General features: G+C 40.1%; 1 protein-coding gene across 3 annotated transcripts in view; it reads right to left on the bottom strand.

Annotated features, from left to right (window-relative positions):
* Positions 1–705: 705 nt before the first annotated feature.
* The window catches only part of LOC141442469 (aminopeptidase N-like), a 44,314-nt gene continuing 28,374 nt past the window's right edge, over positions 706–16,645 (bottom strand). For all 3 annotated transcript variants that reach the window (XM_074107478.1, XM_074107479.1, XM_074107476.1), the window contains exons 12-19: positions 16,116–16,278; positions 14,724–14,940; positions 13,059–13,168; positions 10,913–11,080; positions 8,698–8,841; positions 6,595–6,676; positions 5,855–6,000; positions 706–2,334 (exon numbers count right to left, since the gene is read on the bottom strand). In XM_074107478.1, coding sequence (XP_073963579.1) covers positions 2,244–2,334; positions 5,855–6,000; positions 6,595–6,676; positions 8,698–8,841; positions 10,913–11,080; positions 13,059–13,168; positions 14,724–14,940; positions 16,116–16,278 — 1,121 coding nt within the window. In that variant the 3' untranslated portion in view covers positions 706–2,243. The remainder of the gene's footprint in view (positions 2,335–5,854; positions 6,001–6,594; positions 6,677–8,697; positions 8,842–10,912; positions 11,081–13,058; positions 13,169–14,723; positions 14,941–16,115; positions 16,279–16,645) is intronic.

Raw genomic sequence — 16,645 nt, 5'->3', positions numbered from 1 at the left:
AGTAAAAATTCAATCAAAAATATCTAAACACTCTTCTACGCCGTCAGCAATAGAGTCGTGCTCACATATTTTTTTGAAATGAAATGAAATTTATTTATTTGCTTTTAATGTAGTACATTACATGATGTTCAATGTTTTATGAGTTTCATACATTAAAACTTTATAAGTTATGCAAATATTGAGAATTACTATATTAATAACAAAATACTCTGTATATATCCATTTATTTAGTGCCATCTATTATTAGGACCTTTTGCAACAAAAATGTCTGTTTGATAAAAATTATTATTATAAAATATAAAAAAAAATATTACGTTTTTGCTCAAAAATTAAAGAACTCGACTGTAGCACTCGGCGCGTATGGCCAAGAGATGCGGTTAGGTCATGAACTGTACGTCGGCGGGCAGCGGCGCACCGAGCGTTTTCTGTATTCATTGAGTTTGCTACCAGTGACCAGTGTGCGAGCGTTTCGGCCGCGCGATGAACTGAATACGCTCGCCGCTCCGCTACCCGCTTGCGTCCAGTCTACGGCCTTAGATTAGTGTAGTGGCTCTATTGAGATATGGATAGTAAATGTATTATAAGATTTTAAATGTTATCAACTTATAGATAGAGAAATATTTCCAAATTTTTTGATGTCTTTTACAAATGTATGAGTATGAGTTACCTTCGGTGCCATTATTTTGAAATAAAACAAGTTTAAAGTATTATTACTGTTTATGAGTAAGATTTTTTGAATTTTTATTGAATTAAATGATGTAACAATGAAAACAGTATATTTTATTTACAGTATCTTTTAAAATACACTGACATTATGATTATTGATTACTATGACTGACTAGAAATTTGTGATATCAATGTAACCTGGCTTTTGGGTAGTTGATGTCATTAACCAGTGAACCAATACTATCTATATAAATTCTAATAAAATAAAAAAACACGTTTACATATCCGATAAGATTATTTTTCGATCAACTACAAAAAGAGATTTTTGCCTGTTTTGACATTAGTAAACAGCGGTCTTGAGGTCCGATTAACAACTTTGACCTTTGTGATTGGTTAAATAATTTAATCAACCATTAAGCACGTCAACCGGACCTCTAATATCGCCATAAAATCTATGGGGGAATCACGTTTTCACAGCTTACAAAAAATAAATCAACCGATTGGTGATGTCAAATGCTTTTTAACACTCCGGGTATATCAAAAAATACAACCGACTTGATAACCTCCTTTTTTGAAGTCGGTTAAAAAAGAATGCAAACAGGCTTTCTGTGTTGCTTACCTACGGTCTAACAAATTGAATCGTGATCCAGGGTGGAACCTTTTAACAATCAATTCTGGGACCCTAGTGAAAAAGGGGTTAAGTCTGCAGAAATCACACAGCTATTTTCTATTTTATGTGTGAAGGAGTTTAAGTCGAAATCAGCTGTTCAACCAACATGACATTAGTAGCATAAAGGTTTCAACCCTGGGTCATGCATGATTCAATTTGTTCGGTTGTACTTCCAGTTTTAAAACGCCCATCAACGATAAGTATTGTTTTTAGTACTTTTTTTGGTAAGCCGTAAGGTCAAAGCTCATTAGAGTCACCCGGCACCCGACCAGCACCGCCTCGCTCGAGCGGTCAGTATTCTTCATATGTATTTGTGTGGGTGTCGCTCACTGCATCAACTCCGCAGCGTCACCGGATCGCCTCACTCGCGAGGCCACGCGCGGACGGCGAATGGACCAGTCCGTGACAGCTCGTTGCTCGCCGGCATAGTGACTACTAGGAAATCCGTTGACCACGCGAGGTCCACTCGTTGTTAACGCGCCGTCCACGCGTGGACCACCCGTCGACGAGTGGACGCCGAAAGTCGAGGCGGTGCTGGTCGGGTGCCGGGTGACTCTAATGAGCTTTGACCTATAGAGTCCGACTATGGTTTTCAGTTAACAATAAACTCTTTACAAGCGAACATTTGCCCCTTTCCGTTTTAGGTCTATTTTTGTAACACCTTGTCACTGTCAACTTTTGTATAAATTTTTCAGAAGGCATACAGTGATATGGTACTAAAGAGTTAAGATATCTCTGACCTCGACTTACACTGTCATCTTGTAGCACTAATCTTTAGGTATATGAATTTGAGCCAATTAAAATATCGATACAGATACGTAGGTACCTACTCCTTACCTTCGTTTAGTAGTTCAAGTGACTTAATAAAAAAGTATGTTTTCTGGACAATTTCTTCAATTAAATAACCTCATAGGATAATTTTCGTAAAAACACACATTATTACGGAGTTCAACAGCACTCCGCGCACGTCACCTCGGTTCCGCGACAAATCGCTTTCTCTGTGAAAAAAGTGTTCAATTCATAAAAACCGGTTCAGCCGTTATTCGTTATTTTGATAATTGAAATGACAATGTCGGGGGTTGTCCCCTTTTCTAATTTACCGAGCGTTTTACTGCCACTGTTCTGAAAGCTTTGAATTACTAAATAACACATTCACTGCCGGCACCTGACTGCCACAGGTGCCACCGACGCACATGTGCGTTCAAGACGTATGAATAATTATGACAGCGGCACTGGGTGAAGCTCCGAAAACGCATATACGCGTCGGTGCCAGTGAATGCGATAATAAAGTACCGGTAGCTGCATTTTTTTTTTCAACTTAACTATCCCAGTTTTTTTATCCTTTTTATTTGGGATGGTATCTATCTGTTCTTTGTCTCCCAAAATCATTCGTCAAGCTGATACCTAGGTAGGTACTTATGTAAAAAAAACAAAAATAATTAAACATTTCTTTATTTCATGTCATTTAACAAGTGCTTTAAAATACTGGACGGACCTTAACACTGTAAGTACATCACAATAAGTACATCTACATAATTAAAACAATAACAATTGTACTGACAATACATATAAAAAAACTTGTTATACCGTTAAAAAAACTTACATAAAATTGAGCTTTACTTGTTCTATTATCAATCAATTACAATTCAATAAAAAACAATAGAAATAAATACTGACATTATTCGCAAAACATACCTAGGTAGTATATATTTTAATAAAATCACATAACCTACAACGTGTAAAGAAAACCCTGTACCTACTATAATTAACGGGGATATAAAGACATACATCTGTATAAGCTATAAGCATATTTAAAAAAATATGTACCTACCTTTAAATACCAAAATTCACAAAAAAATATAGGTAAGTAGCTACTTTTGCAAAATATTTCGCCAATTCGGCTGAAACAAAAAAAAAGCGATTGAAACTGAGCGGGAATCAAATACCTACTACCACAGGTAAAACTAAAGGATGGTAACATTTCAAAATACCTTCGAATAATTGATTTTTTTATCTAATCTTCAGTGTTTTATTGTTTATATATAATTTATTTATATCCCAGAAAATTATCGTTACACACAGAGCTTTAGTTACACACGGCAGGTAGAGATGTATTAGTTATATAAAAATAGATTTTAGTCTAGCGCTCGATATGTTATGTATAGAATATATTAAATTCATGAAGTTAGGCTTCTCCTTGTAATTCATCTGCACATCAAATGAGCTGATTAAAAAAAATAAAAAATACAATTGAGAACCTTTATGAGCTAATAAAATGAAGCTTTTAAAAATCCTACATTTTTAGTCAAACTTAAGCCAAAGACAAAGTTTAATCTACAAAGATAGGACTTTTAGCAACTCTAAGGACGACCTTTAGTTAACTTTTCTAGACCAGCGTTAAACTAGTGAACAATTTGATTATTATTTCAGACTCTCCCCTCTTAGAAGGTAATTATGTATGTATGTAAACTCTTTATTGCACATAAAAATAAAAATACAAATACACAGAGAGGAGAACAAAGGCGAGCAAATCCCTAAGAAGGGATCTCTTCCAGCTAACCTAAATTATAATGCACTGCATACGGTATTAATTCCCAGGAGAATCAAAAATAATAATAATAAGAACTAAAATACAATGCGGACATCTAAGTCTATACTACTCAACTCTAAAAGCACGTTTGGTCCTGTCGGACAGATTAAATTTTATTTTATTTCATTTTAATCTCTGGCACCGAGAATTATAACCAAAGAAGTAGAAACGTCATTTAACTTTATTGAAAAAGAAAATGCTGCGGTGAATGAGGGCTATCGCGAATGAATTCGCCGCTAGAGGCGCTAGTGTAGCGTGAGGTCTCTGAAATGTCAAATCTCATAGTTTTTGGGTGAGCTACGCGGGTTTATTTATAATTAGAAAATTTTTGTGAATATTTTGCATTACCTGAAATTAATTATGGCAATTATGCGTTACGGGGTAATGAATGTCTGTCTTTTGAGACAGTTTTGTCTTTCGGAAACTTTTGTCCTCCCTTTTTTCCGAACAAAACGGGACTAAGCAACACTGTGGTTGCTGGATATTTTTATGGTACGGTTTTAAGGTGTTTTAAATATGATTTTAATCTAAACTTTGTTTTAACGCCCGTAATAACAGACTCTGAAAGCCACACTTAAAAACCTCACGCAACAGTGCGCCATCTAGTGAGATAAAAAACGATAGCCCTCATTCTGCACTCTGGCTCATACTACGAGATTCAAATAAATGTGTTGTTTCGTTTCACGCTAATAGTATAACTAAGAGTGAACGGCACGGTATGATACGAACTTCAAACTTCGTAGTAGCCCTCCTGTTTGGCCGGCTAAGGTCAAATATGACACTAGGTTGGGCAAGTAGGTACATTTTTAATATCGATAGTCAATGTTTACTTTTGGATACCTAGTTTTATTTACTACTTCAATTGGTTATATTCCCGATGATGTTCACTGTATAAATAGCTTTTTCTACATACATTTTCACTGGACTAAATAATTCAATATTCGTTAGAGGAAATATAAAAAAAAATGTTCTAAAAATTACGTTTTCTAGCGGGCACTTTAATCTCTCCTCGTTGCTACCTTTTGAAACATCCTCTGACAAATAATCTGACAGCCTAAAGCGTAGCAAGATCTATATACTAACTAGGGCGCGCAGAGCAACTCTGTAAAGCTAATCTAAAAAAAAAACCGCTCCATTTTTGACCCATCTACTTTAACAGCGATCATAAGCCCTCTATGGTTCCAGCCATGTACTTACATCACTAGCACTAGCACACTGCCCAAAGAAACTATAAGTAAACATAAGTGTTAAATCATTTAACTTCAAAATTACCAGTTGTGTACATACCGTCAAAGTAGTTCAACTGCGCACTCTACCGCCTTTAACTTAAATTAAATGTCGTGTTTGACACCTGTCATTTCCAAACAATTTCTAACCATCTATACCGCGCTAATTAGAAACAAAACGTTCGTGAAGCCACTTAAGACAATTTGTGACTGCCAGCTGCTACATACCCACTATTAACGTATCACTGCCCTCAAAATTGAAAACCTGAGTTAAGAAGTTTTGCGCGTTGAGGACAGTATGTCGACCTTCTATAAGTAGAACATTACCATCATCTGACCAGTTGTGTACAAATACCCTACTGGTATGTGATTGGTAGAGTTTCGCGAAACTCATTTTACTTCGTTTATGACCTTTTTGACATGCATTTGATTCAGGTTTTGTACTAATTTGTAATCTTGGTTCTAACCTAAAAAAGTGAAATTCCGAAATGACAGCTTTCAAATGCGACATTTACCTTTTTTGGAGATTATGGCTCAACATCACTGCGTGTAGGTTAAACGAATTAAAAAAAAACTTTTGACAGCGTGCTAGCGTTCGATCCTCTACTGCAATGGTTACAATTACAATTACAAGCCCAAATTAAAAATGTTTATTTTTTAATTTGAGCGTGTCAAGCTTCCGAGTATTTGGCCAGTTCTTACGTGGAGAACTCCCTCATTTTGGCCACGACGACCTTCTTATTCTTCTTTAACCAGTCGATATTGTACTGCGCCTTCTCTATGGCTTGGTTCACCGCCAATTGCGACTCCTCTAAGTACTTGTTGTTACTCTCCCGCCATCTTTTGAACTGTAAAACGTAATGTAAGTGAGTAGGATAGTAGGTACACGGCTACAGAATAAAAAATAAAACCTTTTTTGATTACCATGAGCTTTACGGCGAAGGAAAACATCGTGGGGAAACCTGCACAACCTGCGACGCAATTCAATGGTGTGTGAAGTTCTCAATCCGCACTGGGCCCGCGTGGGAACTACGGCTTAAGCCCTTTCATTCTGACAGGAGACCTGTGCCCAGCAGTGGCACATATCGGCGATGACGATGTAGAATATTTGATTAGACACTAAGATACCGGGGCAGAAAACTAAATAAAAAGTGCAAAAGGGGCAATAAATTTTTTCTTGTTTGTTATTCTGTCGCGTTGACCAAGAGACAACAGTGACAGAGTTTCTTAAAAAAACTGCTTTGATAAATGCGACTAATATGCTTTGGAGATAGTCTATAAAATAATGAGCTTGTAACCATGACATTAATTTATACTCAATGAATGTTAACCACAGAAAACATATAGAAACTCGTGGTTTTAAAGAGTTGTCCAGGGGGCGTAACCATGGCAACGAGGTACAAGAAAAAGTTGATAGACCCAAATAGCTATTTGTTCTTTACCTCATCGAGCTCCTGCTGCGTGGTGAACTGGTCCAGCAGACTCTTCACGATATGCCCGATACGGCGAGTCTGGCCTTGGAATCTGCAACATCGTCGATTGTTTGTGAAGTTCCCAAACCACACTAGGCTCGCGTGGGAATGGAAACCACAGCGCCAGCCCTCTAAGTGTCTCTCTTTATCCAGCAGTGCAACGTATCAAGAGCAATTCACGAGACGGAATAAATATGACCCCCCCCCTGCTGGGAGGCCCTGGGCTGAGTTTTCCAAATTAATTTAGTACTACAGTTTGCCCGCGGCTTCGCATGCTTAAGCTATTCGATCTGATAGTTCCAATTGAAATTTCGGGAATTACCAAAATTTAAATCGTGGTATTCATTGAGGTTGTTAAGTTAAGAGTTAAGAGGGTGTTAGAGTTTAGAACAACTAAGTACCTAAAATTTCATTACTCTAAACCCAGCGGTTGATATTTCAAGATTTTATCCCTATACCGGGGGAATATCGGGATAAAAAGTAGCTTATGTATTATTCCAGACGTCCAGCTACCTACATACCAAATTTCATGATTCTAAACCCAGCGGTTATTATTTCGAGATTTTATCCCTATCCCTTGGGAATATCAGGATAAAAAGTAGCCTATGTGTTATTCCTGACGTTCAGCTATCTACATATCAAATTTCATCCAAATTAGCGTTTTAGCGTGAAGGAGTAACAAACATACATATACACACACACACACACACACACACACACACACACACACACACACATACACACAAAATTTCGCATTTATAATATAAGTAGGAAGTAGGATGGGCAGCAGCGTCTTCTTGGCAAGTATTGGCAACCCCTGCCTCTCGATCATGATCAACTAAAGGTCTATTGGCGAGGACTATGTAACGTGGACCTCCTACAGCTGATATGATGATGAATAAGGCTGCGTTCCCACCAGAGATATGCAAGGATGCGGTGCGTTTGTTATGAATAGGCTTCATTTACCTGATCTCGCTCCGCTCAGCTGTTCCACTAGAGCTGCGCTGAGCGAGGATAGGTAAATGAAGCGTTTCTATTGGTTCATGAGAAGCACATTTCTCGCAACAAATGACACATCTCTGGTGGAAACGCAGCCTAAGGACCAAGCCCAACAAACTCAGTTTAATTCAAGGGCGTCGCCAGTCGGTGGCCCATGAGGGGGTAAGTTAATATGGAGAATGAGAAAAGTATAAATTGTAGGTAAACATGAAGCTTTTCTCTTGTCGTACGAGCCTTACATCTACGGCGATTGTAATAACATGGGTTTGGTTACTATACATTTGGCTACTGTTTCGAATCTCTAAGGGGGGGGGGGGGCGCTCCTTGGCCCCTGCTTTAATTTTATAGGCTAGCGTGTCGTAGCAGTAGGTGCCGCCGAGAGTTGGTAGCCACGGCTCGAGTCCTCCCAATCTGTTAGGAGGCATGTGCCCTGCAAACCCTGCAGTGGGGTGTATACATATGGGCCAAGGTGATGAACCATCAGCAGAGGAATTTTCACTGCATTTTTGATCTGTCATAGTGACTTCTCGCTTATCGACTTCCGATATTCAATATCGATAATATCGATACGCAGCATGTTAAAAAGATTAAAAGTAGAGATCAACAATAGACGGCTTTATCGATCTCTTTCAATTAAGTTCTGAACAGCCGAAATTGTGAAATAGACAAATATGTATAGTTAACAATTTTTAATTTAATAATTCAATTTCATATTCAAAGTCTGTTTTAGTGCAAACAAGTGTTCCATTACTGAGTGTCTTTATGAAAGATACTAGCTTATGCCCGCGACTTCGTCTGCGCGGCCCTAGGTTATCGCGCAGTGGCGCCCTCTACTGGAATAAAACCAAATTTCATCAAAATCGGTTCAGCGGTTTCGACGTGAAAGCGTAACAGACAGACAGACAGAGCTACTTTCGCATTTATAATATTAAAATATAGTATGGATTACGATTATTATTTTACGATAATGTCATTATCGATATCATTTCTTTAGGTAGAGTCGATAAGTGAGAAATCACTATGACAGATCGAAAATGCCGCTAATATTTCGGGCTGTGTCCATCAGAAACTCACGCGGTGTTTATGTCATCGATGCGGTTGTAGATGAAGTCCCGGGCCACGTAGAAGCCGACGGTGGAGCGCGTGACGGCGCCGACCACCGCCGCCGCGTCCTGCAGCCGCACCTCAGAGCCCTCCGTGATGGACCACTCCAGGTATCTGCGGAGTAAGGAGTAAGGACAGACAGATATATAGTCTGGCCGTTTTCACCACGGATGTGCTGCGAGGAATGTGTTTTTCAATCTCTCCTGTTCGGAAAGTTTAATTTTCGTGGGTAGATAGCCGGGTGGAAAATTGCGTTTTCATCTCTAGGGTGGAAAGTATTTTTTTTTTAATTTTTCGATTAGCCACGGAGTCGACGATAATTGAGTTACGTCAATGACACCGTTTTTTCACGTTTCGGCATGGCCATCTAGATGCACGTCGTGACCAAGGAGCTTATATACAACAGTGGAGGTTGAATGCCGAACATCCGTTTGAAACAAGAAATTTGATCTTTATTACATCACGAACATATTCCATCTCTATCTTTAGTTATGTTAAGAAAGAGATGGAATATATAAATAAGTAATAAAGGTCAAACTTCTTCGTTCGGCGTTCAACCTCCAGTTTTGTATATAAGCTCCTTGGTCGTGACCAACTCGATTTTTTTTTATAGTCGGCCGTGGCAAGTGGCCATTCAAAAAGGTACCGTTGGAGGTTGGATAAAAGTTAATTCAATTTATTATTATTCTCATTTTTTGTAGTATTTTACTTTCCTCACAGAAAAGTAGTGTCTAAATCGGGTGAAATTACCCATTTCCCCTCGAACTATTGGCGCTATCACTTCGTTCGAGCGCCAGAAATATCTCTGGTGAAATGGGTCACTTTCCAACCTTGGTTATCAATCTACTATTCATCAACCAATAGGAACGCTTCATTTACCTCGTCTCGCTCCTCTCAGCTATTTCCACTAGAGATGTGCTTGCAAGGATGGGTATATGAAACGTTTCTATTGGTTTATGCAAAACACATTTCTCGCAACACATTCTCGTACATTTTTGGTGGAAACATAGCCTTAAAATGTGCATTTTTGAATGTGTCATTGTTAATGTGTATACTTTATTAGAAAAAGGGTAAACAATCTTGACAAGTCTTTATTTCAAATCTCTTCTTCTCTAATTGCTAAATTGTGTTCTTGCTAATTGCTAGTTACAGATTTGCTGTGACTTATTTCACAAAAGTAAGATTGGTTTTTGGGAGTCTTTTTGTATTTTTTATTTCAACTCCAAATTTGTTACTTTTGTTTTTGTTTTCTTTTGTTTCCTCTTTGTTTCTTGTCCGGGTGAGCGGTTAATTCCGAAGGAGTGTTGATGTTTCTCGATGAGAGCTAAAACATAGATGTCGCTAGTGTCGCTGCTTAAGTGGCTAAGAAAGGGAAAAAAAGCAGGCTGAAATGTGTGGTGCATGGGAGAAATTTGTGTCTAGACTCCTGTCCACTGACGCTGCAGGGGTTTAGCACTCAGCACGGAATGCTGAGGACCCGGGTTCGATTCCCAGCGCTGGTCTCTTTTTTCAAGTTTTTTCTGTGCATCCATGTTTCAGTTTGTATTTTCGTTTCAAAAGTGTTTTTCAATAAAAATAGCTACCTACCCACCTACCTACCTACTCGCTGGGGTGTTTTTAACGCTTCAGCATTATGCTGAGCCAGTGTCCGATTCACAACCGCAATGACACATACCTTTGTGTTGTTTTTTTTGTACCTAATAATATCGTTGTCTTGTGCTGTGAATAATAGTTATTTGTGTCACAAGGGAGCAAAATGGTGTATTTACGGCGAGGGCGTACATTGAATCCAGAATGTAGCGAAGGATTCTACAATAGAATCCTTGAACGTAGCGAGGGATTCTAAAGTAGAATTCTGAGCGTAATGAGGGATTCAAGTGTATATACAACTTTTCACACCGAGCATGGTGAAACTAGAAAAAAACAAATTCTAAATATTATTAAAGAACAACCAGCATAGAAAATGGCGTGGCTTTACAATTATCAACTTCAAAAATGGCATTTGCAATAAAACACTTAGAAAAGCCTTGAACAGAAAAGTTGCACTTTGCCCCCTCTCGTCAGGGAAGAAAAGTTATTTTTCTGAAGGAGAGGTGTGAAAATGTATTTTCTTTCTTTTTTTTTCTTTCAAGATCGCTTACCTTCTTTCTAATGCTAAAAAAAACGAAGTTTAGTCGGCACTCACTGGTTGAGTATCCAGACCTCGCGGGTGCAGGCGAGCGCGCGAAGGATGGTGTCGGAGGCGGCGGCCACGTTGGCGCGCTGCTTGCGCGACAGCAGGAAGCGCCACTCGGCCACGCTGCCGCGGGACACCGCCACGCAGTACACCGTGCGCCGCAGGTCCAGCGGGATGCTGGGGGCGCCATCGCCATCACGATAATAAAACAACTCCGCAGGGCTAGGTACTACCACACTCGAAACACGAAGATCGTGTCGTGCGGTCCTCTGACACTTAGGGGCTGTTTCAGCATCCATTGATTAGTGTTAACTGAGGGTTAAATGTAATGCTGTCTATTTGTTTTGTTTCGAGTACTGCCTTTTCGCAACGTAACGTTTGGCAACCTGTTTCATTTCGCAACTTTTCATTTCGCAAACTCTAAAAATTTCAGGATTTAGCCATCGTGTAGAACCCTTTAGGTTAGGTTAGGTTAGTATTATAAAAATCCTGAAATATTTACAGTTTCAGAAATATTAAACAGTTGGGAAATGAAAAGTTTCGAAATGAAACAGGTTGCCAAACGTTATTCGCCGATACATTAGCAAACCGTTTTGTTCGAAGAGACGGAGACGGCACCACACTTAACCGTCAGTTTATACTAATCAATGGATGGCGAAACAGCCCCTTATACTATTTAATACGAGAGCGATAGGGACGGTACGATACGAACTTCGAGTTTCGAGTTTCTTAGTAGCCCTGCCGTTCATCCAAGACACCTAAACAGCCTTTTTCAGGGTTCCGCAGCGAAAATGTTTCCTGGAACAGATTTTCCGGAGCGAACAACTTAGGAATCCTTAAAAAACGAGCCTATCAGTCTCTCAAAGGGCCGGCAACGCACCTGTGATACCCCTCGTGTTTAATAGATGTCCATGGGCGGCGGTGATTGCTTCCCATCAGATGACCCTCATGCTCGTTTTCTCCCTCTTATATTAAAAAAATATAGAAAAAACTGAACCCATATAGATTCGCCATGTCTGTCCGTTCGTCCGCGGTCTTGCTCAGAGACTATCAGAGCTAGAAAGCCGTAATTTTACTTAATTTTTAACTCTATACTAATTTGTACAGTCAACAGCAGAAGTGGATTAGCGGTTACCGTGCGAAATTATCTACACACGACTTTACCACGAAGGTAGTAAAGAGGGGTGACACTATTTACCGGCACGGACAATGCCGACATAATAATATAATATTACGTGTAGTAAATATAGTACGTGAAGTCGCTAATAGCTAGTAAATTAAATGATAAGCAGTGGCGGACTAAGGGAGGGGGGGGCGGCGGCAGGGGGGGCGGTTTGGCGTTGGCCAGCATACAAAAAAAGAAAGTAAAATAAAAACGGGTTTCCGTGACAACAGACATGTGCGTCAAGCTTGTGATTGGTTAAATAGGTAACTAAATGAGCCAATCGCAAGCAAGACTAACGTCCTTTCGATACTAACGCCATCTAGCGATTATTTCGCCTGACAAGAAACCCTGATTGGCGTGCGCTGTGATGTCGATGTGAAGAGCCGTACCAACTGAGTCACCCGGTGTTCCAAAAGACTCCAGTCTTTTAGCTTTGTTTTGGGCTCGTCCCGATTCTTGCCGCCTAAAAGACTAAGGGGCTGTTTCAACATCCATTGATTAGCGTTAACCGACGGTTAAATGTGATGCCGTCTCCGTCTATTCCAACAAAACAAATAGAGACGGCATCACACCTAACCGCCAGTTAACACTAATCAATGGATGGTGAAACAGCCCACTATATTACCTATACCAATATATTATATTGGTAGGCTTTTAATAAGAATACTAGCTTGGAAAGTCTAGGCTCTCGAACAGAACTAGGCTTCAGAATTTCACATTTAACTATCGGTTAACACTAATCAATGGATGGTGAAACAGCCCCCTAAAGTTATTTAAAAGTAAATTTATAGGTAGACTTATAATAATACTACTAGCTCGAAGTGTATATAATAGAACTAGGTTTGAGAGCTTTTAGTGCTCTAGGCGTCAAGAACCGAGGCGAGTCCCACAAAAAAAGAGTTAAAAGACTCAAGTATTTTATCTTTGAACACTAGGGTCACCAGATGCACGTTTTCTAAGCTGTTTCGTAAAGAAATGTAAATAACTCACGGGTTGTCCTCATCCGGCGAGTCGGAGTCCATCCAGCGCTGGAACAGCTCGATGGCGTTCTCCTCGCAGCCCGGCACCTTCATGCGGCACGCCCAGCTGCTCGTCAGCACCTGGAGGGGGGGGGGGCTTACACTGCGGCTTGAGCGGACTTAGCCCTGAGACATGAACTTAGGGAGTTCCGGAATGTCAGGGCTCGCATGGCGGTCATTTTTATTTATTACATACAAACAACTGTCATTACAGGTCTATTGTATCCTATCCTAATTCAACAGTGTGGATTTTTACTAATTAAGAGCGTTTATACCTGTTGAGCTGGCAACTTTGCGCTTTTGTTAGTTTTTCTCGATCATTCCATAAAAATTGAATGAAAATTAAAAATGTGATCCGATAGAACATTTCTTATATATAAGTTTTTAAAGAAAATAAAAGTCTATCAATCAATTTTTATGGAATAATCGAGAAAAACTAACAAAAATGCAACGTTGCCTTAACTGGTCAGAGGCACCATGTAGATCAATGGCGTAGCAACAACTCGATTCCCACCGGCTTGCCTAAATTTAATTCATGAGGCATGACACGAATGACAGCTTACGTGTGGGTATACGAACTCCGAAGAATTGCAAAGACAAATCAAAAGCTACTGTTATACTGCTAGTTGCTAGCACGAAAGCATGCTACTATTGAGCAAATACTACCTACTAGCATGTGTGTATAGGACTCGTGCTACTATTAAGCATGCTGTTCAGTGGCATACTGATACTTCAGGTACTAGGATGCTAAATAAGAATTGGGATGCACCAAAAAAAAATACCTATAGCTTTTATTTTATTTTTGGGAAGAATAGGATATTTTAAGATACCATTTTCATCGATTTTGAATTTGGATGAGTGTTTAACTTTTTATATTTTTTTACGAAATATGCTGGATGACGTCACGGTGAGACAGCAACGTTCCAGGTCGTACGTAACATAATCTGTGGCATTACAATTTGACAATAATACAAGCACGGCTTAGGGTCCTAAATGAACCATGACAAATAGTTTTATTTATTTCTCTTCTTTTGGCTTCGATTATTCACGTTTGTTTAATGGTGTGATAGTAAATAGATATTTTTTTATTAAAATCTGATATTTAAATTCTTTTATATTTACTTGTAACGTAGTAATTTAATATTTTAATTTGTAAAAATACATAGGAAATACTCGTATACATTTCGGACTTTATGATAATTAAGATAAATGACAACTGTTTAAAGCCGGGTGCGCATCATGTGATTCGAGTTGTCTCTGTCACTCTTTGCTATTATAAGCAGGACAGCATTTCAAACTGTCAATTTGCTTTAGAGTGTAGACCTGCTTTAGAACTGCCTTTGTGACGGGACACTGCAGGGGTCAAATGAAGGTCATTACTTATTTTTTTTTACTTAATTCAGTTTATCATATTTTTGGAATCTGATTTCTGAAAACGCTTCACAAAGCCTATTTCTCCAAACGGTTTTCGATTTATTATACGTTGTCAAAAATCCGGACATCCCAATTGCCATTTAGCATGCTAGTAACAAGCATGCGTAAGGCGGCCTTTACTCATACTTCTCTCACTTCCCGGGTTGCCTAACGAAATTATTTACTCCACGCCACTGTCTAGTTGTCATCAATCAAAACCCACCTGCATCTTAACGCTGTTCAGATCCTCCCCATTGATGATCCTCTTCTGCGCCAGCCCCCCCACGCGCTGATAGGTGTCAGCTATGAGGTTCCGTACGAATTTCTGGAACGCGCCGTACTCAGGGCTGCGCTTGAGGACGGTCTCTATCCTGGCGAGGCCCGAGAGCCCCGTGGACAGAGGCAGGTGCTCTGTTTCGCGGCTCAGGTAGTTCACGATCCTGAAATAAGAAGAAAGACTAATGGCCTTGCTTGTAGCTCTGGATAGGGTGATGTGGAGGTCAAGAGGGGAGGGGACCCTTTGCCAAACAGAGGGACACCAAAGGCTAAGAAAAAACTTCGCCGGTGTGTGCAAGTTGTACAAATCAACGCACGTAAACAGAGTTCCTGGCGCTATACCTGCGCAGTGAGCGAAATACGGACCAAATTGGCGGCGGAGCAGCGGGGGAGGGGGACGCGGGAGCGGGCGTAGGAGCGCGCGCGGCCGTCACGCCATTGGCTTGTTAGTTGACAGATGCGCAAACGTATCCCCTCCACTAGCCACCCAGAGGTCTTTTTGCGTGCGTTGACTTTTAACACGATGTTTTCCTTTACCGTAAACCCCGTGGTAAAATCAAAGCAAATTAGAGGAGTCTGGAACTGGGAGGCTTGGAGCGCGCTACTTATTCCGACCCACTGTTAGTCTGCCACTGGATCTATGGCCAATATAACGGCTGTCTCTGTTTATTCGGACAATACAAACAGAGATGGCATCACAAATTTAAATGTATGTGTTATGTAAAATTTATCTGTAAGTAGTGAAGCAGGGGGTTAGCCAGGGCTTTCCAAACTGTGCGTCGATATGACTGCGTCGAGACAGACCGTCGCGGGAAGCTCGAATACGGCGGCCGCTGCTGCTGGCTTTTTGGGTTGGGTTGAGGGGCGTCGTAAAAAAATGGCAATGTCCCGAGGGCGTCACAGTACAAATAAGTTTGGGAAGCCCTGGCTTAGTCTGTTTTTCCTTTCTTTTTACTTATTGTGTGTTGTAATTTATTTATTTCTTGGTTTCTTATAGTTCAATTTTTTATTTCTTATTTTATTTACGTATGTATAGTGAAGTGGTTTATTTAGTATATTTGTATACCTATTGTTCCGTGAGTCACAGACGGTTCTGGCAGAATATCAGCGCTGCAGGCGTCTAACGCTTCTGCTGAGTCAGCGGCCGTTTCACCTTCGCGGTGACACAGGAAATTGGGTATATATGTATTTAGATATTTAGATACTATTTTCATGTGTGTGTTTTTCTGTAATTCTTTTTGCTTATTTGTGTAAATTTAGTTGTATATGTGTGTCTTCTGTGTTAGTGAGTGTTGTTTGTTTCTGTTTGTAGTGGTCTGTAACTGTACGTGGTACTGACTGCAGCGCGTGTCCGTAATCCAGCTTGTTGGTCCAGGCGAGCGCGAGCGCATCGCTGAGCAGCTGCACGCGGCTGAGGGGGGGGATGCGCGTGTAGCGCGCGCTGTTCACAGTCTCCGCCAGGAGGCGCCAGTTGCGCGCGTCGTAGTTCACGCGGTACGGCGCTGGCCAAGGCAAACACATAGTACGTAACTTGATTACATATTCATTTTTAATGCAAGCTTTTTTTGCTGACTGTACTTTTGTGATAATATTATTTGCATTGTCATCCAAACTACATTTGCATACCAAATTTTAAGTCGATGCGTTAGTTCCGTCCTGCGGAGACGATCCTGGCCGGACTACCAGGGTGTCACTACCAGATTATTGTATTGTCACGCAATTTACATAAGTATACCAAATATCAAGTCAATCCGACTACTGGAAGTTGGTCGAATTTAACTTGCAAGATTTGACTACAGACAGACAACGGGACGGGTGAAACTAAATACTTAAAAGCATGTAAACCTAGCCAATGGCAGAAATTAAACA

Source organism: Choristoneura fumiferana, chromosome 25 (genome assembly GCF_025370935.1).
Source record: "Choristoneura fumiferana chromosome 25, NRCan_CFum_1, whole genome shotgun sequence".
Classification (NCBI taxonomy): Eukaryota; Metazoa; Arthropoda; class Insecta; order Lepidoptera; family Tortricidae; genus Choristoneura; species Choristoneura fumiferana.
The sequence above is the reverse complement of the archived record's forward strand: the minus strand, read 5'-3'. Positions and strand labels throughout refer to the sequence as shown.